This window comes from Oncorhynchus kisutch, linkage group LG14, assembly GCF_002021735.2.
Source record: "Oncorhynchus kisutch isolate 150728-3 linkage group LG14, Okis_V2, whole genome shotgun sequence".
Taxonomy (NCBI): domain Eukaryota; kingdom Metazoa; phylum Chordata; class Actinopteri; order Salmoniformes; family Salmonidae; genus Oncorhynchus; species Oncorhynchus kisutch.
Genome location: NC_034187.2, coordinates 18081835 through 18107070, shown reverse-complemented (window position 1 = coordinate 18107070; position 25236 = coordinate 18081835). Strand labels below are relative to the sequence as shown.

The following is a 25236-nucleotide window of genomic DNA, read 5'->3' as shown; positions in this document are numbered from 1 at the left end:
ACAGCATGAGAGTAGACTGCCTCATCAAACACACATATCTCCCCACCAACATGCTTGTCTCAGCACGCTCAAGTAGAATACATTCTGATTAGCCATTCTGCTGGGTAAACTGCTTCAATTTATTCAAATTATTGTTTTGCCTTTTGTTTAAAGGCCAATATATGTTTGGAAGTTTAACAACATGTAAACTGTCATTACATGCTTCAGAAAATTAGTGTGTATGTGAATGTGGAGTCTAGGTAGTCTTAATCTAAATATGTTTATTTGCATTTTAAAATTTGTTCCTATGTCAAATTAGTAGTTCTAGTGGCTTGCTTAGAACAGCATACTACAAGAACACAAACTTTACTGCGGTGGTAAAGACTGCTCACATGATACACCGTGTATCTACATTCCAGTATGGTACCGTATCGATCATTTGATTCTTCCACAATGGCAAAAAGTGTTACAATGTGCCACATTTCAGTGTACAAACAGGGCAGAAAGCATTCTCATAGGACAGAGTTCAAGTTGAGTTCTTCCTCTCTTCCATATTTATGTTTACAGTATGGTGTACACACCCCTGCTTGCATCCAGTAGCATCCTGCGCCAACGTAACAAATGTACGCTGTTCACACCCTCATGCTGATGACAGAAAAAGTGGTTTTAGCATCCTATCCTCCTTCACACTAATTAACTTGCTCTAGAAGTTGAAAAGCTCAAACGAGGAAACACAAATTGTGAGATCTTTGACAGTAAGACTGACTGGTGAAAACAACTCTCTGGGATGCAGTGTAACATACCGTAATGTTAATTTACCAACCATAAGCGTTTTTATTTCTCCTTGTACGTAGGAGATTTAACCCAAGTGATCATCTGTGAAGGGAATGAATGATTTTATTGATGAGTTCAATGGAGCTCAAGTGTACTGGATCTATCAAGTCGGGAAGCGTTTATAGCAGCTGCTCTATTTTAGCATGATCACACTCACACTGTCTTCCCTCATATGTCTTCTAAGACTTATCAAGATTAAGGAACAGAAGAAGGTTATATCTTGTTTTGATATTTTATCTCAAATGTGAGTGTGAGCATAAACTGAGATTAAAGACAGTAGTACACAAATAAATACCTGTGCAGTAAGACATACCAATGTGAACCTTTACAACACGTGACCCTAACATAACACAATAGCTATACATTAGAATCAATGCAGTTCTCTGTTGTGATTCACTTTGCGCTGCCTGGCTGATGCAGAAACAGACACAGAAACACATGTCAACACACCACAGTCAACAGAGGACACATTTTGTTCAGATCAGCCACCTTGGTGGAAATTACCACAATTAATAACCACAGACTGTCTTGTCTTCACTTCTTCTTTCTGACAGTTGTAAGGTTTTCCCTGCGTTTCTTTTAGTGTGCTCACTGATCTATCAGCTGTTGAGTGTGTCATTAAAAAGTGTCATGACAGATGTCGGGGAGCATGTCTATGAGAATCTGTGCATCTGGGCGAGTAAATCACTAAATCACCTGAGCCGTCACCTTCCCAGTGAGGCGTGTAGCCAAGGTAACAGAGGTGTCGTTCTACCCCATGTCTCCTCTGTCGCTGTACCAGACACAACTAAATGACCTGCCATACTGTAACACACAGAGGGGGAAGAGAAAGCCTGCCAAGTGTTTAGAAAAACACTTTACCAGTGTCAAGATTGATACTTGGATCACGTCCTACTCCTGAGCTAAGATAAGCCAACCCCTGATTTCTCACCGGGTGAGGCATTTAAACTTTCCACAACAAGGGGAGCGGGTGGAGAGGGGCAGAACACTGCCAAAACAAAGCAAACCCACTGATCACATACTGGTTGAATCAATGTTGTTTCCACGTCATTTCAATTAAATTGAAACAACGTGGAATAGACATCTGTTCCCAGTGGGGAGGGACATCACTGGACACACATAGATGAGCAACGATTTGTGTGACAACTTACTGTTCTGTTATTTCCATATTATTTCACAAGAGAGGGGCATCTGAGAGCTTACTGTCTTTGGTAAATGTGCATATTGGGATAGCTCCAAATGTCTAGACCTTGACTTGTTCTGATTGGCAGCTAACCTTCTAGAGCTTTTATTATTAACTATTTAACTAGGCATGTCTGTTAAGAACAAATTCTTACTTACAATGATGACCTACCCTGGCCAAACCCTGGACGACGCTGCACCAATTGTGCCCCTATGGAGTTCCCAGTCACAGCCAGATGTGATACAGCCTGGACTTGAACCAGAGACTGTAGTGACACCTCTTGCACTGAGATGCAGTGCCTAAGACCGCTGCGCCTAAGACCGCTGCGCCACTCTGGATATGTGGATAAATTATCTTTGGTAGCAGGCTACATCAGCCAGCAGCAACATGCACTATAGTTCTGTATTTTGTCATGCAGACAGTTATTCATGTTCTTGTCTGTTGTGTTGACTGACTTAACCATATAGCTATTAGCCAAGCACACTGAATACACACAAGCTTATGTCATGTAAATCCATTTCATAGTAACATTATGTCCTCACTATTATCATTGTGTCGTCTGATTAGTCCATTACTCTGGGTAACATCTCTCTCCTCCTTTTCAAGCTGCTATTATGGAGATGCTTTGTACTCTGTTCACAATCTGTATGAAGCTTGAACATGTTCTGCATTTTGAACACAACAAAAGGAACCTACCAATTTCTGCTGTTATTCAACCTCAAGGGTTCAAAGGAGAGTTCACCTCTCTTCCCTATGTCAACTGGTCTATTCCAGAGGCTACATAACTGACAGAAAGGAGAGCTGAATAGAACCAGTGAATGCAATAGGCCTATGTTCAATTGCAAATTAAATCAGATCAAATCCAATTTTATTGGTCACATGCACATGGTTAGAAGATGTTAATGTCAGTGTAGTGAAATGCTTGTGCTTCTAGTTCCAACAGTGCAGTAATATCTAACAAGTAATCAAACAATTCCCCAACAACTACCTAATACACACAAATCTAAAGGGATGAATGAGAATATGTGCATATAAGTATATGGATGAGCGATGGCCGAGCTGCATAGGCAAGTTGAGGTAGATGGTATAATATACAGTATATACATGTGATATGAGTAATGTAAGATATGTAAACATTATTAAAGTGGCATTGTTTAAAGTGACTAGTGATCCATTTATTAAAGTGTCCAGTGATTGCGTCTCAATGTAGGCAGCAGCCTCTCTGAGTTAGTGATTGCTGTTTAGCAGTCTGATGTCCTTGAGATAGAAGCTGTTTTTCAGTCTCTCGGTCCCAGCTTTGATGCACCTGTACTGACCTCGCCTTCTGGATGATAGGGGTGTGAACAGGCACTGCCTCGGGTTGTTGTTGTCCTTGATGATCTTTTTGGCCTTCCTGTGACATCGGGTGCTGTAGGTGTCATGGAGGGCAGGTAGTTTGCCCCCGGTGATGCGTTGTGCAGATAGAGGATAGAGGGGTGCTCCCTCTGCAGTTTCCTGAAGTCCACGATCATCTCCTTTGTTTTGTTGACGTTGAGGGAAAGTTTGTTTTCCTGACACCACACTCTGAGTGTCCTCACCTCCTCCCTGTAGGCCGTCTTGTTGTTGTTGGTGATCAAGACCACTACTGTTGTGTCGTCTGCAAACTTGATGATTGAGTTGAAGGCGTGCATGGCCGTGCAGTCGTGGGTGAACAGGGAGTACAGGAGAGGGCTGAGCAGACACCCTTGTGGGGCCCCAGTGTTGAGGCAAAGTGGAGATGTTGTTTCCTACCTTCACTACCTGGGTGCGGCCCATCAGAAAGTCCAGGACCCAGTTGCACAGGGAGGGGTTGAGACCCAGGGCCTCCAGCTTGATGATGAGCTTGTAGGGTACTATGGTGCTGGGCTGTAGTCAATGAACAGCATTCTTACATACAGTATGTATTATTTTTGTCCAGATGGGATAGGGCAGTGTGCAGTGTGATGGCGATTGCGTCATCTGTGGACCTGTTGGGGCGGTATGCAAACTGAAGTGGGTCTAGGGTGGCCGGTAAGGTGGCGGTGATATGATCTGCATTATTGATATGCGTTAATATACTGTGGACAAAGGTTAAATGAATGTAGCCTATATGCAAAAAGAACACAGGTGAACAGAACTCACCCTCAAACAGGAGCGTGCTGCATACTCAAATCCACAGGAACACTTTATGCATGTTGAGAAGTTCCACTTTAAATGATGAAGATAAGGTTGTGCTATGCGTGACCTTCTAAGGAGGGATCACAATCATCAAGTTTGCATCAGAAAACCAAAACAAATGTTTCCTATTGGGTATTTCCTCCCTATCTTAGTTTATTTTCTTCCGTTTTGGGCTAATGGACACAACCCTATTCTAGTGTGTACTGTAGTCTTATCTGACAGGACCACCTCAACCAGGTAGTGTGTATTGTGTAGTGAACATTGGTCTTACCTGACAGGACCACCTCAACCAGGTCTCCCTCTGTGATGTCTGTAGCACATTTCACCAGCTGGAGGATGTTCTCTGAGCCTGGGTCGTGGCGGAACAGCAGGATCTTGTCATACATCCCATAGAAGCCACACTCGGGTAACTGTGTGGGAGAGACAAAAAGAGTAGCTGCCATTGGTTAACATTTGATAGGTTTTCTTGTTTGGTTGACTAGAGTTCTGTTCATACCCAATTTGTTGCTATATTGCTTGTTGATTTAGTGGAGAGAAATGTACAATTATTTCCTTTCAAACTATTATAAAACATGAGGTTTAATTGTCACATTAAAGAGGCCCTTTTCTGCTTTGTTTGTATGCAACCCAAGAAGACAGCAGTCTCAATAGAGGCCCTTCTGAGGGCATCTCACACAGCAGACTAGGACAGAGTGTACGCTATAGTGTACGCTATTCTCCACATAGCTCACCCTAATATACATGCTACTGTACATACCATTTTCTTTTCAAGTTATATACGGTCTATACACACCATGTATTTATATTTATATTCTGGATTCTGACACTGCTCACTCTAATATATCTACGTGGAGAGTTAATTGGACTTGTTCTGACATTTCGTTGTTCATTGTTTTATTTTATTTGTGTATTAGTATTGTATTTGCTAGACATTCGACTGAACTGTTGGAACTAGTAACGTAAGCATTTCACTGCACCTGCTACATACAACACCTGCAAATCTGTGTACGTGACCAATAAACTTTGATATGATTTTGATTACATTAACCTTATAACATTTAGAGGAACAGTGATGTTGTCTCTAAATTCAATTTAGAGAGCCCATAGTTCAAATTTTCACAATTGATGATACTGTACTGTCTGATACCAAACTGACAATTGATGTAATAAATATACTAGTAGCTCCAATGGTTCTTCAGGGATATTTACGAAGCTGTTCATCACAACCTCCATTCAGTAGTAATGCAAGTCACAGATAGGTAATATGCCTCTTCAAATTGGTATTACCCTGCTGATTATGGAGCCCCATAATGATGCAGACTGTTATAAGCATGTTACGAGCCCGTATTATGTCTTATTATGCAGCTTATAATATGTTATATACAGTCTTTACCAAGTGGCAGAAGCCTATAGCCAACAAACAGACATGGCAATTGTCTTCCTTTGGTAAATGTAGGTTAGGTGTTAAACCAAACAGTCTGTTGCCAAGGAGCCCACATTAATTAACAGAGACCTTACTATATTTTAATGGAGTTAGAAAATTACCTGTGCTTAATACAAATAAATACCCAGGATACTAGAAAACAGCTGTAACGGTTTTCTTTAGGTGAAGTAGAGGCGGACCAAAACGCAGCGTGATTATATTGATTCATGTTTAATAAACAAAGATAAACACGAACACTACAAAACAATAAACTTGGAAAACCAAAAACAGCCCTGTCTGGTGCAAAACATAGAGACAGGAACAATCACCCACAGACACACAGTGAAACCCAGGCTACCTAAATATGGTTCCCAATCAGAGACAATGACTAACACCTGCCTCTGATTGAGAACCATATCAGGCCAGACATAGAAATAGACAAACAAGACATCCAACATAGAATGCCCACTCGGATCACACCCTGACCAACCAAAACATAGAAACATACAAAGCAAACTATGGTCAGGGTGTGACAACAGCCCACAGCAAGGACACTAAACAAACCTGGGGTGATTTCAATTAGGTGAAACATGCAGAATATTGCAGAGAGAAACGCATTGGATAGAGCTGCACATGCTGTAATGTTGCACCCAGCTGAACAGACCCTTGGTATTTAGAAACATAGTAAAAGGAGACTGGTCTGTTTCACCATGTTCTGTAGTAGAACACTGGATTTCTCAAAGTCAAACTACTTGCACTACGTTTAAACACTATTTCTGTGGTTAGTTACAAAACAGTTTTAGGAATAACAGCCTGCCAATCAATCCAATGTCAAAGAAAAGAGCAACATATTGACTGACCTGTGTAGTGTGGTGAGGGAACCACTGCTGTGCATAACCCGCTATTGATCTACTCTGATGAGCTAGGTTACAGCATGTAGCCAATTCCACTACTTCACCATCTAGCCAAGCTCACATCACACACACACACACACACACACACACACACACACACACACACACACACACACACACACACACACACACACACACACACACACACACACACACACACACACACACACACATACAGGGATACAGTCATTTGATCAACTGTTACCCTTAGACTAGTCACAAAGTAACACCGACAATGGACTGTTGCAATATTATTATTGTAATAACTCTGAGAGATAATTATATGTTTTGCAAAGGGAGCACCTGAGGATACCGATGCAACAGAAACAGCTAGAGGGAAAGAGACCTAGTAGATTTTTTTTTAGCAATGAGAATGAACAATGATAATATATTCTAAATATTGTCTAAGACAAAAGGAAAGAAGACTTCAAGTGGCATGGAAATTAACATATCTCTATCATTAAAAAAAGTTAAGCATCTCACAATTGTACTATGAGTCTAATATGTTAGCTAATCCTATTGTGAATAATGTGTCTTAGTAGCAATATCACACATTTTAGGATGTTTTCACACTTGGTCACATTCAGACAATTTTTGTAAACCCAAATTTGTTGTGCAGTGTGAACACTCCAAAAGGAACTCAGACCACTTAAAATAACCCCTGAAGAGAACCGAACTGAGACCATCGCAAGAGGTGGTCTGAGTTCGGTTCACTTTAATTACAAGGTCCGGCTCACTTTTTTAAGGTAATATGTACACAAAGGTCTCCAGGTTGGCTTGACATTATGCAACACCATTTCCCTTGCCATAACACCTCTCATTGGTTCTGCAAAAGTGAGAAGATGATGATTCAGTTTCGTGGAGAAAAAAAAAGTATGTGTGGCGTTTTGTACTGACAAGATGTTTCTGATTATTTGTTTGCTATATGTGAGCTATAGGCTAAGAGAGATTCATATGCTGTTTATTTGATTGTGGGGTTTGAATAGTGTGAGAAGACAACAATATTTTGTGATAATCACAAAATAGGTTACAAAATCAACACTAGCTCTTAAAGGGGCAGTAGCCTACATTGGGTTTTCAATTACAGAAATAATTAATCTGCAATTATTATGTATTTTTCTCTTACCAAGCATATTTACATGTTAATATTATCTTCTGATTATAATTAGTATGTATTGTCTTTGAACTAAATGCAATCTATTAGCATCCAAATTGTAAATACAGTTGAAGTGGGAAGTTTACATAACCCTTAGTTTTCACAATTCCTGACATTTAATCCTGGTAAAAATTCCCTGTCTTAGGTCAGTTAGGATCACCACTTTATTTCAAGAATGTGAAATGTCAGAATAATTGTGAGAGAATTATTTATTTCAGCTTTTATTTCTTTCATCACATTCCCAGTGGGTCTGAAGTTTACATACACTCAATTCGTATTTGGTAGCATTGCCTTCACATTGTTTAACTTGGGTCAAACGTTTTGGGTAGCCTTCCACAAGCTCCCCACAAAAAGTTGGGTGAATTTTGGCCCAGTCCTCCTGACAGAGCTGGTGTAACTGAGTCAGGTTTGTAGGCCTCCTTGCTCGCACACACTTTTTCAGTTCTGCCCACAAATGTTCAGTAGGCTTAAGGTCAGGACTTTGTTATACGTTGACTTTGTTGTCCTTAAGCCATTTTGACACAACTTTGGAAGTATGCGTGGGGTCATTGTCCATTTGGAAGACCCATTTGCGACCAAGCTTTAACTTCCTGACTGATGTCTTGAGATGTTGCTTCAATATATCCACATAATTTCCCTCCCTCATGATGCCATCTATTTTGTGAAGCGCACCAGTCCCTCCTGCAGCAAAGCACCCCCACAACATGTTGCTGCCACCCCGTGCTTCACGGTTGGGATGGTGTTCTTCGGCTTGGAAGCCTCCCCCTTTTCCCTCCAAACATAACGATGGTCATTATGGCCAAACAGTTCTATTTTTGTTTCATCAGACTAGAGGACATTTCTCCATTTCACCTGCAAACCGTAGTCTGGCTTTTTATGGCGGTTTTGGAGCAGTGGCTTCTTCCTTGCTGAGCGGCCTTTCAGGTTATGTCGATATAGGACTCGTTTTACTGTGGATACTGATACTTTGTACCTGTTTCCTCCAGCATCTTCACAAGGTCCTTTGCTGTTGTTCGGGGATTTATTTGCACTTTTCGCACCAAAGTACGTTCATCTCTTGGAGACAGAATGCATCTCATTCCTGAGCGGTATGATGGCTGCGTGGTCCCATGGTGTTTATAATTGCGTACTATTGTTTGTACAGATAAAAGTGGTACCTTCAGGCATTTGGAAATTGCTCCCAAGGATGAACCAGACTTGTGGAGGTCTACAATTTCTTTCTGAGATCTTGGCTGACTTCTAATGATTTTCCCATGATGTCAAGCAAAGAGGCATTGAGTTTGAAGGTAGGCCTTGAAATACATCCACAGGTACACCTCCAATTGACTCAAATGATGTCAATTAGCCTATCAGAAGCGTCTAAAGCCATGGCATAATTTTCTGGAATTTCCCAAGCTGTTAAAGGCACAGTCAACTTAGTGTATGTAAACTTCTGACCCACTAGATTTGTGATACAGTGAATTATAAGTGAAATAATCTGTCTGTAAACAATTGTTGGAGAATTTACTTGTGTCATGCACAAAGTAGATGTCCTAACCAACTTGCCAAAACTATAGTTTGTTAAGAAGAAATTTGTGGAGTGGTTGAAAAACGAGTTTTAATGACTCTAACCTAAGTGTATGTAAACATTTTAACTTAATGTTGGTAAAAGATCTTGGTTCATTTCATAGCAATGTGAATGCAAAGATAACTCAGACTACAAAATAGATGAGGTGAACTAACAAAAGAGTTGAGTCCTCATTCAAAGGCAAGGGCAGTGTGAATACAAAGAGAACTGAGTTATTTGACTATTTTTTTTACCCCAGAGTTCACTTTAATTAAAGAGGACTGAGATCACTTCTTTTAAGGAGGACTATATGTGAAAAAGCCCTAACCTGTATGGCTGGTTGAAATTCAAACAGCTCCTGCACTCTCAGAAATAAAGGTTTAGATTAGTTCCTTAAGGGGCACAAACACTTGTCACTGTGGTACCCTGCAAGGTACGTCCCTTGCACCTTTAGTTATAGGTACATAACTGTACCTTGGTAGTTTGCACCTTAATAGAGCCAATAGTGTACATTAGGGGACAAGATAGTACAGGTAGAAAAGCTTACCTTCAGAAAAGGTACAAATTTGACTTTTTAGGGTGCCACCACTGTGACAAAGCTGTGTGTTCCTTTTAAGTGGCAAAAGATTACCTCTAAAAAGGTTTTTGGGTGTTGCTTTAACCCTGTAGGGTGTAAAGCCTTATTTGCATATTTCCCAGGGTGCCTTTCAAACAAATGTTTGAGTTACCAGTACCACCCATATGACTGTGTGCTAGTGATAGAGATATGGTTGTAGCATTCAATGGCTTTCAGTCCTGTAGAGTGCCTAAATTGTATAATTGAAATGAAACTCTTTGTGACAATACATTACATATATCATAAGGCGATAACTTGACAGCCTAGTTTTACCGCAACACAGTGGTCTGAAACTCCTGGTTTGCAGGCCACATTAGGCAAGTCACATTATGCTGGCTCGCAAAGTGATATGCATTTCCTATTTGAATCCAGCCAAAGTTAGAATATCCATGAATTCTGCATTTATAATGACTGCCAAGGTAGGGAATAATAAAAAATTAGACTACGTAAACCATCTAAATGGGAACAACCATCTCAGTAACGGGTGCAATAAGTCCAAATATTAACAGATTGGATTAGTTTAGAAAAATGTATGATATTTATCTTTGTGTAGCATAAGATCAATCAATCAATGTGCATGCAAAAACACATATTGAAACAAACAAACAAAAATCGACCTGCAATAGAGCATGCTGGGAAATGTAATAATGATGGGTGTGGTTTTTGAGAGTGTGTGATGATTGTCCCTTTATATTCAAAATATTGGGTACAAAAATGTACCATTATAGTAGATTATCCACACATGTACCCTAAAAGGTACCGAACAGTAGGCCTACCATGTAAGATTTTATCTGTACATTTGAAGATACATTATGTGATTATGTTTTATATTTTTTAAATATTTGTACTGTACCCTAACCATACCCTTATTTCTAAGAGTGTGGAAAATACAAATCTATATCTCAATTTTCTCTACCTAGTTAATGGCAGTAGATATCTCTTCTGTCAGCCTCTAATGAGGTCTGTACAAAAATATACAGAGGTAAGTGTGGTACTAAGGTCACCATGAGAGCAACCCCACTGTAACAGTAGGGTTGTCATGGCAGCGTAACCCAAGGCTCGATTCCTGATTGAAATTATATTCATTTATTTGACACAACGGATTCATATATCTGCTGAATGTCTGAACCATCAAAAGAAAAGCAGAGAGAGACTGAACCATGTCATTTACCCCCCTATGAGGGAGAAATGCTTCTTTTAAAAGCACAGGACATTCACAGGCAACAGTACTAGCTATATTGCCTCTCTGGCGAGACTGATGTGGCACTTCCAAGATGGCCTTTCAACACTGTTATTTTCCTGCTTTATATTTTTTACGGATAAGTGCGATGTACAAAGAACATCAATTTGGAGGCCGTCTTCTCTCTCAAACAATAGGCGCAGTCAGTGGCGTAGCTAGCTGAAGTTCTGTTTTTAACACTGTTAGAAGCAGCTGCGGCTCAGTCCGTCGGCTGAGGGGGAAATAGCCTCTGAAAGCTATTCAGCCTGTGTGAATCACCAATGCAGCTCTAACTGCCGTTCTGCTCTCACACCTACGCCATAGACTAGTCTTATTGAGTTGCCCTTCCTTCTGAGAACATCAACCTATGCTTTTCTTTCACCTTACACCTTGGTAGCAAACTCCACTGTGCAAAGGTTTAAATCTTGTTGTTGAGGTTTTCAAACAAGATATTTGTGACTACGGTCACTTTTCAAAGTCAAACAACATCATTCTTTCAAAAGGTGGATTGAGAGAGGAATAGTCTGGTCCTCTGTTGTTAGTGGGGATGTGTTTTTTTTGTTTTCATGAATTCATTAACTAAATATAGGGTTGAATGCATGATGAATTCAAAAAAGCTATGAGAAAATGCAATATGGTACACAAACTGTGAAGTTCAACAATGTAATTGATTCATGACTGAGTGAACCTGTGCTATAAGTGTCTCAAGCCCCATTTATACCTGGTTCTAACATGCATCCTTTGTCTTGATCTTGTCCTCATTCTGATTGTGCCCACATTTTCAGACAGGTGTAGACGATTAAAAGATGCATTCTGATCTGATTGTGATCAGATATTCATGACCGGCTCTGGAGGTAGTCAAGCATGCATTGTGTCTGGATATCTTACAAGTGTAGACAGATATGGACAGTGAAACCATTTAATCATTATAATTATGTCTTAAAATAAATAAATAAATATGATGTTTTGAAAGAATAGGCCCAGGAAATCTGGTCACAATGTGGGCAAAGTGGACAGATATGAGACACATTTTAATACATTGTGTAGACATATTTCTGAAAATGTGTGCACAATCAAAATCCGGATATGATCAAGACAAAGGACGCATGTTAGCGGCAGGTATAAACAAGGCTTAAGTCGAGTTCCATGTCCAAGTATAATCATGGCGAAATGATCTGATTTAAAATTGAATATGCACATCAGCTGCAATTGAACAAAAAGTGTCTAAGTAGTGGGAGAGCAGTCTGTTGCAGCAGTACTGTATACATCTCAGTGGATAGAAGTGTCTAAATGTACCGTGGTCATAACGTTTCTAAACTAATGCCCAAGAATTGAAAAACCAAATGCTATACTGCTCTGACAAAGGAAGTACACAATGACTACACAACCTATTTCAAATCAAAACAAATCCAATGTTCACAGTTTTGTGGAAATGAGTGACTAAGCAGAATTGAGTGGGAAAAAAAGACTAAGAATAACACAAGCACTCTCAAAATGGACGTGGGTCGTTCCACGAAATGAGTGACTTTGATATTTTAAGTAGAAGTTGTGCATCAACATTACATTTTCAACAAAGTGCCCTTTAATAAAAAAAGTGCCCTTTTGCATCTATCCAGTATATGTGACCAGAAATAATAATAATAATAATATATTAACCACATGGAGAATCAATCACATTCACAATTCAATAAGAATATTTATAAAATAAAGTGCAAAAAATTATACATTTTCACATGTCCCTCTGTGCACCATCTGTGAACTTCTAGGAAGACACCATTTCAATCGAATAGCAACTTACAAATCCTGACAATCTTATAGGATCACCTTCCTCTCATGAGAAATGGCATGTACTCCCAAAATACAGTACATTACGCAAAAGGTTATACACCTTTCCTTGTGTTTACTAACTGACACCTTTACCCCAGAGATAGTGTGGTCTTTGGCTCAGAGTCCTGACTGAGTTGTGTAAATGGAAAGGAACTCCCTATCAAGAGACAGAGGTGTGGATGTGGCTTGGGTGATACTAAATAGCACACACAGTATAGCACATACAGCTAGAGACGCCTCAAGATTGCCTGACTTGTCCAAGCCCTTGTCACCACCGAAGGTGAGATATTGTCATACTCGACTGTACAAAGCATTACATTTCAAAAGGATCCCAAAAGGGTTCTGTGCAGAGGGATAGGGTTGTGCCGTTTTCATCTGAAGAACCCTTTTTAGTAGACGAGGGTTATTTGTAAGTCAAAGGGTTCTTTCTACCTTAAACAACATAAGAACCGTTTTGGAAGAAAGGTACATTGATTATTATTTGTAACCCTTCTGAAGTTAAATAAGCTTGTTTATTGTAATGCTTTTTTCTTTCTTTGAAATAGTGCCAGAGCATTAGTGTTTACCTCAGTGTTTTAACTTTAACATCAGGAGTTTTAATATGATACATTTCAAAATATAGGTGAGAATGTTTTCAACTGTACCTACATGGGAATATTTGTACATGTATATATTATTCCCTTCATCCTTTTACATATACAGTACTGATGTACAGTAGTTGAGATCTTTGCCATGATTTCTGTCTTCAATGTAGCACTTTGATGATTTTATTGAGCAGAAAGTAGGAGAATATTGAGCCCCTACTAAGATGGTTGTTCCAGTTTAGATTACTTGATTAATCAATCTGCTCTACCCAGTCATTCTGTATGCAGGTTGAGGTTGATTAAAAGTTCCAATTGTTGGATATCCTCACTCTGGCTGGATTCCAATAGGAATTACACATCACTTTGCAAGCGAGCATAATGTGACTTGCAGGGCTGATGTGGCCTGTAAACCAGGAATTTATAACTAGGTGTTGTAACTAGGTCCTCAAAGAAAGTTTTTATGATACAGTATACAATATGTCATGTATTGTCATTTTTTATTTTATAGGCAAATAGAGTAGGAGTATGACAATGTATGCACTCACTACTGTAAGTCATTCTGGATAAGAGTGTCTGCTAAAATGTAAACATCTTCAGCCAGGTTATTATCCCTGTATGGTATGAGCAGAGGTTGATCATGTGTTTCTCACTGTGAGTATTGCTGGCTGTGGTGTGACAACCACTGGTCAATACTGTTACACTTCTGGGCTTTTGTTTCTCTGCCTCACTCTGTACACACAAACCCCTATGACTGGCGGACATAGAAGAGCTGTTGCTGCAGCTATTGCTATTATTTTAGCCCTCAGAGTGATACGAGGTGCAGTACACATAAATGCTCACAACACATACAATTGCAAACTCTCTAGTCTAGACTAACCCTGCCACGTTTTGTTCTTTTTTATTATGTGATTTATGTAACTCTTCAGGGATACTAGTGTATTTGAATAGAGTTGCAAAATTCCAGTAACTATCTCCAAATTCCTAGGTTTTTCAGAAATATCAGTTGGGAAAATTCGCAGAATCAGAAGGGAATAAACAGGAAATGTGGAACAATTTAACCGGTATTCATTTGGGGAAAGTTCATATTTTATAACTCTAGACTTGAACGCATGCATTAAGAGAGAATGTCTGATATGAAAGCTAGAGAGATAGCTACTAAAGAGCTGAGAAATGATTGGTACCATGGGGTATGATGGGTGGGCGTCCATAACCAGTAGAGAAAAGAAAATCTAAATAAAGACGAATTACCGGAACAAAATCAATTAACATGTCTCACTGTAAATGAAATTCCTACTTGTTATTATACTGTACTTTTCATTTTACAGTGAATAACCAAGGGTCTGAGGTGCTCACTCACTTAGTTAAATAAGTACGCATACTGTATATGCACTGTATGTATACTGTATGTACACTGTATGTATATTGTATGTACACTGTATGTATTTTGTATGTATATAAAATTGATCTTATGCAGTATGGACTGTACTAATTAACAAACACTTGAGATATTTAACACCTGAATCTAACATGGACTAATCTAATGTACTGTACCCTCTACTAATCTCTTACGCTCTTTCTCCCAGACACAACTATAGTCGACAAAGAGAATACGTTCTTGGTTAATAATTTCACACCATATTTAATCATAGTTCTCTTTTAAGACGGTTTCTCATTGTCACCATAACAGAGATACTTTTTAGGAGATGGGAAACTCAATTGGAATCGTTTTAACGGCCATTGTGTATGTGTAACAACCTTTCAAGCTTAAAAATGGTTTGAACTCTATCTAGTCAACGCGGCCCGTTGATGATGTGTGGCCAACATACACAATGGCCGTTAATAAGATTCCAATGGAGTTTCCCATCTCCTAAAAAGTTGATTCTGGGACAAGGAGTGCACTCCGCAAGGAGTGAATGGGAGTCAATTGGGCATTAGCTCAAAAACCCAACATTAGCATGAATTAGGCCAACTAGAAGTACAGCTTTAAAAGCCTCCAGCAACAGGAAAGGTGAATCATTATGTGGATTATAATTCATGGACATCTTTGTAGAGGTTTACACATTTTTCGAAAGGGAAAATCACATCTGAAATTCCAAAGTGGAAATTACAAACTTCAGAAGCAGATGTACGGGGCCTTACGCATTACCCTCTGTAGTGCCTTACAGTCAGAGGCCGATCAGTTGCTATACCAGGCGGTGATGCAACCAGTCAGGATGCTCTCGATGGTGCAGCTGTAGAAATTTTGGAGGATCTGGGGACCCATGCAAATCTTTTCAGTCTCTTGGGGGATAATAGGCATTGTCGTGCCCTCTTCACAACTGTATTGGTGTATTTGGACCATGATAGTTTGTTGGTGATGTGGACACCAAGGAACTTGAAGCTCTCGAACCGCTCTCCTACATCCCCATCGATGTGAATGGGGACATGTTCAGCCCTCCTTCTCCGGTAGTCCATGATCAGCTCCTTTGTCTTGCTCACATTGAGGAAGAGGTTGTCCTAGCACCACACTGCCAGGTCTCTGACCTCCTCCCTATAGGCTGTCTCAACATGGTCGGTGATCAGGCCTACAACCGTTGTGTCGTCAGCAAACTTAATGATGGCGATGCAGTCGTGGGTGAACAGGGAGTAGAGGAGGGGACTAAGCACGCACCCCTGAGGGGCCCCAGTGTTTAGGATCAGTGTGGCAGATGTGTCGTTGCCTACCCTTACCACCTGGGGGTGGCCCATCAGGAAGTCCAGGATCCAGTTTCAGAGGGAGGTCTTTAGTCCCAGAGTCCTTAGCTTAGTGATGTGCTTTGTGGGCACTATGGTGTTAAACGCTGAGCTGTAGTCAATGAACAGCATTCACAGGTAGGTGTCCAGGTAGCAAAGGGCAGTGTCGAGTCCAATTGAGATTGCATCATCTGTGGATCTGTTGGGGAGGTATGCGAATTGGAGTGGGTCTAGTGTTTCCGGGATGATGGTGTTAATGTGAGCCATGACCAACCTTTCAAAGCACTTCATGGCTACAGACGTGAGTGCTATGAGGCTGTAGTATCGATTTTAATTTTTCCCAACACTGACAGAAACCACAGCTTATTTTTTGTCATTTCAATTATTGAGAGTGCAGTGTTTACTTAATTACTAAAGTAATTAACAGTCAGGCAGAGGTATTTTGTTGCCTTTCTCTACCTGTTCTCAGTGGTGAGGATCAGTACAATGCTCGTTAATGGGGGGGGTCACTAGCATAAATATAAAATATTAAAGGGGAAATCCAGAATTGGTATAAATTATTTATTTTTACTTTTAAATGTATGTTATATAGCTATTAATCTTATTCATATGTCATGACACTCCATCAGAACCCAAAAGGTAATAATATTTTACTCCATTGTTTGCAAGTGTAAACAAACACGTTACTGCATCTCATGGATGGTCAATCCTTGCATCCATAGCGGCATCTATGTCATTTTAGTACAGTTCCATTCCTCCAGTTGTTTACAAGTGTTTTGTTGTTGTTTAAGTTACGGACTGCAGCTTTAAAGGGTGCAACCAGAGAGGATGAATATTAGTCTGTAAGAACACACTAGATAACACAAAGTCGACACTACAGATTTATACTGTACATCCTAGTTAATTAGCAGATGAGACCAAAGAAGGCTTTTATGGTGCCGACACTAAGGGGAGAGCACTCATGAGAGTGCTGGGGCAGAAAAGGGCCATGATCCTCAAAGGGAATGGTGACCCTCTACAGCATCTCTTTTATGCTAATGAAGATGCATGGTGCTTAGAATGCTTTCCAAAACAGCTGCCCCACAATGGCCTATGCACATCGCACAACCTTCATCTTCGGTTCTGTTCTTCCCAAGGTGTGTGTGTGTGTGTGTGTGTGTGTGTGTGTGTGTGTGTGTGTGTGTGTGTGTGTGTGTGTGTGTGTGTGTGTGTGTGTGTGTGTGTGTGTGTGTGTGTGTGTGTGTGTGTGTGTGTGTGTGTGTGTGTGCGTCTGCTAGTACGTGACCCTACTGCACATGGCTCTCATCAGGATAATGGCACTCATATGGATACTTCAGAGGCAATCAAAATCAGTTGCCAAGCAACTGGGGGACCATTCTCTAACTAGGAGACAAACCTTGGGGAGCTGACCACAGAATGTAATCATTTTGCTAATTAATTTCATCTTGGGGACACGTATAGGAAACTATAACTTGATAATGTTTGTTTAATGTTTCTCATTTGTATAACACCAGGGGTGAAAGTTCAAAACTACCAGATGTATACCATACAGTCGTAGCGAAAAAGGGAAATAGAATTGGCTATCATCATGATATAAAAATCACCATCTTTATCTCCAAATGCAATAACATACATTACTTCTGTTTCTCAAACCATATTCACAACATTATGAATTTATGAGAGCATCCCAGTGTTGAATATGAGTCTTTATTATTGTGGGTGAAGAAATAAAGACAGCTTGGTGTGAAGAAGAAGTAGAAGAATTGTAATGGAAGGTTGAGGTTGGTTGAAGGACTTGTGGGATGGATGCTTAGTCTATGTGGTCATCACAGCTCCCATCACAGCTCCCATCACAGCTCTACTTATGGACTGACACAGACTGAACAAGGAAGTTAGCACTTCCTGTGAGGAACTAAAATGGTGCCACCTGATTAATAAGGACACTTGAATGAAAAGAGCTGTAAAGAGTGGTAATGTAAAAAGGTGGTAAAACTTCAAACAAAGGCACCATCCTTTTAATTAGTCCTGATAACGCTTGGCTCTAGTGGATTCCAATGTGATGGCCTGTTAACAGTCTATTAGGTCTATTAGACAGCCTTTTGATGGGAACCAGGACCCTGGTTGAAGAAGTAATGAAGAGGTCAAGGCGGTGACTGCCCATCCTCGTTTCTCTGTCCAACATCGGGTGAATTTATTAAAGGACTGTTCAACACTCATACATGTCATGTCAATAGTAATGGTTATGCTGGTTCATGGTTGCAAGATCTTATTTGGATCAGGACTTGCATGTTAGGTGGACGATGACACGACAATCCGATATACATCATGGACACCTACATCTGCATACTATACAGATCTTAATTTGATCAACCTGTTGCAGGATAACTTTCCTGGTTAAAAAGGCTTCTGAAGTTTGTAATTTCCACTTTGAAATTTCAGACTTGATTTTCCCTTAAGAAAAATATATCAACCCCTACAAAAATGTCCATTAATTATAATAATAATTAACATTTCCTTTTGCTGTGGGATTATTTTCCTGCTGTAAGAAACGGGCTCAAATTAAGATTCTACATCTGGATCTCTGTTTGTTTAACTACAGATTACTACTGTAAATCTTCGTTCCGCATGTCATTTTATAACTGTAATAAAAACCACACAACATAATTGAAAGGCAGAACTTTACAGTGAGTATGTTTACATGCACACTAATAATTCAAAATTAAACTAATTATGGCAGGAGTCAGATTATACAATAGATTATACAATAAACACCTTACTCTGCTTATCTTAATTGGCGTAAGGTCAAAATTGAATGAAGCATACGCCAATTAAAACACCTAGTTTTCAGAGCAATCTGAATTATTAAACACCTTAACCATCATTCCAGCGGTGTATTTGATCTGTACATGTGCTAGCACCAGCCGAGTGAGCCTCCCTCTTTAGCGCGAGTGAAGTTCGGAACAATAATTTCTTACAAGTCGTTTTCACATACAAACTTTATATGTCTGAACTCAGAAACAAACATGCTTCCCAAAAAGAACATGTAGAATGTTTATTATTTTCATTGGCAGTATCATCAGGTAGCCTGATTTCCAATGTGTCCATAGAAACAGGATAATTGTTATTTTTTTATTTAACTAGGCAAGTCAGTTAAGAACAAATTCTTATTTTCAATTACGTCCTAGGAACAGTGGGCCTAGTTCAGGAGCAGAATGACAGATTTGTACCTTGTCAGCTCAGGGATTTGAACTTGCAACCTTCCGGTTACTAGTCCAACGCTCTAACCACTGGGCTACCCTGCCGCCTCTTTCTGCAAAGCATGCAATCGTTTTAATTAACTATTACATTAATCTGACTACACACAATAATCACATTATTCTGTGCATGTAACTGCACTCAGTGTCTGAATCAGTATAAGTATCAGTTTCAGACAGACAGTCATTGAAGGTTATTGACATGTCCATCTAAGCTATAACAAGACCCTTTCAAGGAACTCCTCTTTGGACATGACTATCAATATCATCATTGCCCTTAAATGATCTAACTCTCTCTTTGCCACAGTAAGATTATCTCTATACTTTGGTCTATAAATAGACATTCTAATCGGCACACCAGACTTCTTTAAGTTGGAAAAGAAGACCCAGAGAGCTTGCCAGAGTAGTGCTGTAAACTTTGATTGGACCTTGAATTTGTCAAGCATTCGATGCAACCACTCCCAAGGAGGTCATTTATCCTGGAAAGACCAATCATCGTGCCAAACTAGCTTTTAGTACAGTTGCAATTTGATTACTAATTCTAGGCATTTAGGGCCAAATCTTAACTTCTATGAAGTCAACTTGATCCATCCCAGGACATGCTAATGTGAAATCAAACTTACTTTCGCATAATGCACAGTGTCTAGGCCCTGTTGCATACTGTTAGCTTTGTCACTTTATACACCACACACACCCACACACACACACACCCCCACACACATGCACACACACACACACACACACACACACACACACTCACACACACTCACACACACATATACACCCCCCCCCCCCATACACACACATACACACACACATATTTAAGATCTCACCTCACTTTGTAATATTTAAATGAGTGTTTCTGAGCATCTATACACGAGAGGGAACCTCTCTCTGTGATCAAATGTGTCTACAACAAGGTGTTGAGGTACAATGTCCTGTAGTTCATATATATTTTGTGCCTTACTTAATTAAGAATTTAGTGTCATTTTCCAACACACACTAATAACCCTGGGACAGAAGGTGTTTCTGCTTTCTAGTGTCATGTCAGTATTACTACTGTAACCCTTAGACAACAACAAAAGCCTACATTTTAACACATATGCTTCAGAGGATGACAGACGTGCAACCCAGGAACCTTATATGTGTTACAGATAACTTCTCATATGACCAATTACAATAACTTGGGCCTGTGGAAACGGTATCATGTTGAAACGGAAATAAACTAATGAAGGGAGACTATACCCACTGCGCACACAATGGATGAATCAACGTTGCTGCCACGTCATTTCAATTAAATGGCGTTGTACCAATGTAGAATAGACGTTATATTGAAATCTGTACCCAGTGGGTAAAGACGTCATCACCAAATTAAACTATCAAGTTACAACATATGTAGGCCTACATAAAATTGTCTTTGAGAGATAGTTTTCAGGTGGGTTTTAACAAACTGTGTTTTTTAGCCCATACCCTTTTCAGATATAAACAAAATACGGTAAGCTATAAAGAATAGGTGTTTTTCTTCTAGATATGAAAGGGGTTTATACGACCTCAGATCTTGGAGTAATAGATGGTCATACATACACCATGTCGGCTACAACAGGCCTGATGATTATGGAGGAAGGAGGTGATCACCACATGCTCGAATGGTAGATAATTGTCTTGTTATTCAAAACTGTTCTACAATGTCAGTGATCTCTGTGCATGGAATGTACTATAACTCCTCAACATGCTCACAACACACATAGTTCGCATCCCAAATGGCACCCTATTGCCTATGGGCCCAGGTCAAAAGTAGTACACTATATTGGGATTAGGGTGCCATTTGCGACGCATCCATAGGCACAGTATAGAACATTATAATATAAACCTTCACAGTCAAAACTTAAACATCCTCCCCCTCTGAGCCTGTCATTATTAATGAGCACACTATAGACTAGGCTCAAGCAGAGCCAGTAGTGTAGGCCTACTGAGAGTCTTCACTGGGGTGGTGCTGGCATGCCAGCAGTACAGCAAAGAGCTGTAAAATAGTCTCTAATAAAGTGTGAACATACAGCTATTAAGAGATACTTACAGATGTGGAATCTTAATTTGATCACTGTGATGCAGGAGAACATTCCTGAAATGCAGGAAATGTAAAACTTGTAGAGTATTTGAGGTTTTAAAAGGCTTCTGAAGTTTGTCATTTCCACTTTGACATTTCAGACTTGATTTTCCCTTACAAAAAATGTATCAACCTTTTGCTGCAGGATTAGTTTCCTGCTGAAGCAAACAGGCTCAATTTAAGATTCTACACCTGTAGTTACCATGTTGTTAATCAGTGATCAATTACAACTTTATTAAACATCTGGATTCTTAATGTCCTTAGCTTGTTTAACATTTCCTTTCTTATGTTGAACTTTTCCTCTCTCGTAATGATAAAACCCTCTTTGTAGGTATATATTGCCATGACCAATACATTTGTGGAGTAGCTGCCCACCCCCCTGTAATTCTATCAGAAACCACTTCCTCTCACCGGTCTCTTTCCCTTGCTGCCACTACTCTTGCTCAACTGGGGGGGTCTAAAAAAAAGTGTACACTGTAGCCACTTATTTCCTTCTTGGTTATTTTGCCTAAGAATGACCATGGACCTTTTTGAGTTGTTCGTCCTATCAGAATGGAACCACACAAAAAATGTAATGTTTAGGCAAACATGACCTACTGTATGGCTCTGGTTCAGATCCCACTGGGCATTCACTGGTTGAATTAACTTTGTTTCTATGTAATTGCAATACAATATATGTTCCACCAACGTGGAATAAACGTTGAATTGACGTCTGTGACCAGTGGTATGGATTATGTCACGCAATATAATAGACTGAAATCTGTATACCCGAATGTAAACATGTAGGCAAAAGTTAATAGTTCACTAATACCTAGCCTATATCTGTGCATGACATGTTTTCCAACTAAATCCATAATAAGAATGGCGCTACAGAAGTTATAGGATATTACCTTCTGGTCCACGATGGAGCATGCCATCTCCCGGACCTGAGCGAGGCTGAAGTCGACAGAGTCCAAAAGAACAGGCTCGCGGCTCAACCCGATCTGTATCTGGAAAGATATGCCATTGGACCCCGGGGACAGGGGACTTGGCGGTCGGATCACTGGCGGAGCGCTCATATGAATCTCCCGGGAGTCAAAACAATACCGATTTGACATAGGTGAGTAAATCTACGTACTTGTCTAACCGCTAAACAGCCGCCTGTTTTGAATATCAAACTAAAATGTCAAATCTCCGACCGTGTCATGAACGCAAAATATGACGAGATTATAAGGATAATAAAACGAATGATAAAAATCAGAGAGATTATGAAAAATCTCTTAAATCATTTGAGAGGTGAAAGACGATGAAGTATAGCCTACGTCAGTTATGTTTGATTGTTCGGATGTGATCAGAGCCCGCCTCCTGCCTGGCTGACTGATGATAGATCTCATCATCAGTGAGACAGGGTGATGCGAGAGGAAAGAAGAGCTGAGCGGTGACGAGGAGCGAAATGGATGGTAGGCTACTCCTCATCCTCTCTTTTTTTAAAGTTTAATTATAGGTTTGGGTACCAATGTGGCTGAACAAGAGCTGTCCTCTCAAACATCCGAAATGTTGACTCAATGGAAATATTACCACCGACTAGACTTCCATTCTGTTACAGCCAAGAGCCAAATCTAGAAGTATATTTTATGGATAAGGCAATGGGACAATCATATGTAGAAATAAAAAATAAAAGACGTGACTAATTATGGCTAATTAATTATAATTTTAAAAGTTGAATAAAATACAAATATTTTGTACAAGTGATGAGAGGAGCTATTCAACACCTGTAGTTGGGATATGCAACAACAAAAAAACATTTCCAATTCACACATGTATATTAATACACACTTGTACATGTGTGAAATAGGACAGGTATAATCACCCAGCAACGTATTATTATTATTATTATTATTATTATTATTATTACCTGGTCCTTATGAGTGATTCTGGAGGGGGAACTGATCTCAAACCTGCCCCCAGGGATAAATTCCTAGTGGTCCATAACAGCATTGCAGTAAAACAGTAAAATAAATACAGTTGAAGTCGGAAGTACACATACACCTTAGCCAAATACATTTAAACTCAGTTTTCACAATTCCTGACATTTAATCCTAGTAAAAAATCCCTGTTTTAGGTCAGTTAGGATCACCACTTTATTTCAAGAATGTGAAATGTCTGAATAATTGTAGAGAGAATGATTTATTTCAGCTTTTATTTATTTCACCACATTCCCAGTGGGTCCGAAGTTTACATACACTCAATTAGTATTTGGTAGCATTACCTTCACATTGTTTAACTTGGGTCAAACGTTTTGGGTAGCCTTCCACAAGCTCCCCATTCCTCCTGACAGAACTGGTGTAACTGAGTCAGGTTTGTAGTCTCTCACACACTTTTTCAGTTCTTCCCACACATTTTCTATAGGTTTGAGGTCAGGGCTTTGGGATGGCCACTCCAATACCTTGACTTTGTTGTCCTTAAGCCATTTTGACACAACTTTGGAAGTATGCTTGGGGTCACTGTCCATTTGGAAGATCCATTTGCGACCAAGCTTTAACATCCTGACTGATGTCTAGAGATGTTGCTTCAAAATATCCACATAATTTCCCCTCCCTCATGATGCCATCTATTTTGTGAAGTGCACCAGTCCCGCCTGCAGCAAAGCACCCCCACAATATGATGCTGCAACCCCCGTGTTTCACGGTTGGGATGGTGTTCTTCAGCTTGCAAGCATCACCATTTTTCCTCCAAACATAACGATGGTCATTATGACCAAACAGTTTTATTTTTGTTTCATCAGACCAGAGGACATTTCTCCAAAAAGTATGATCTTTGTCCCGATGTGCAGTTGCAAACCGTAGTCTGGCTTTTTTATGGCAGTTTTGGAGCAGTGGCTTCTTCCTTGCTAAACAGCCTTTCAGGTTATGTCGATATAGGACTCGTTTTACTGTGGATATAGATACTTATGTACCTGTTTCCTCCAGCATCTTCACAAGGTCCTTTGCTGCTGTTCTGGGATTGATTTGAACTTTTCGCACCAAAGTACATTCATCTCTAGGAGACAGAACACATCTCCTTCCTGAGCGGTATGACGGCTGCGTGGTCCCATGGTTTTTATACTTGCGTACTATTGTTTGTACAGATGAATGTGGTACATTCAGGCATTTTGAAATTGCTCCCAAGGATGAACCAGACTTGTGGAGGTGTAACATTTTTTTCTGAGGTCTTGGCTGATTTCTTTTGATTTTCCCATGATGTCAAGCAAAGAGGCACTGAGTTTGAAGGTAGGCCTTGAAATACATCCACAGGTGTTATGCACAAAGTACATGTCCTAACCAACTTGCCAAAACTATAGTTTGTTAACAAGAAATTTGTGGAGTGGTTGAAAAACTAGTTTTAATGACTCCAACTGTAAATAGGGCAGGTGACCAAGGAGGTGATGGAGTCCAGGTGAGTGTCATAATGTGCTGATGCGCGTAACAATGGTGACAGGTGTGCGACATAACGAGCAGCCTGGTGACAGAGGGAGGCCGGAGAGGGAGCACATGTGACAGACATACTGTGGATTTGCTAAACAGTATTCTTAGAACAGTAAGAAATACTGTGGATTTGCTAAACAGTATTCTTAGAACAGTAAGAAATACTGTGGATTTGCTAAACAGTATTCCTAGAACAGTAAGAAATACTGTGGATTTGCTAAACAGTATTCTTAGAACAGTAAGAAATACTGTAGATTTGCTAAACAG

General features: G+C 39.9%; 1 protein-coding gene across 1 annotated transcript in view; it reads right to left on the bottom strand.

The window, feature by feature from the left end:
• LOC109904577 (serine/threonine-protein kinase D1) overlaps positions 1 to 22826 on the bottom strand; it is a 49678-nt gene extending 26852 nt beyond the window's left edge. Inside the window, exons 1-2 of the mRNA XM_031787957.1 lie at positions 22417 to 22826; positions 4443 to 4581 (exon numbers count right to left, since the gene is read on the bottom strand). Coding sequence (XP_031643817.1) covers positions 4443 to 4581; positions 22417 to 22623 — 346 coding nt within the window. The 5' untranslated portion in view covers positions 22624 to 22826. The remainder of the gene's footprint in view (positions 1 to 4442; positions 4582 to 22416) is intronic.
• Positions 22827 to 25236: the final 2410 nt, after the last annotated feature.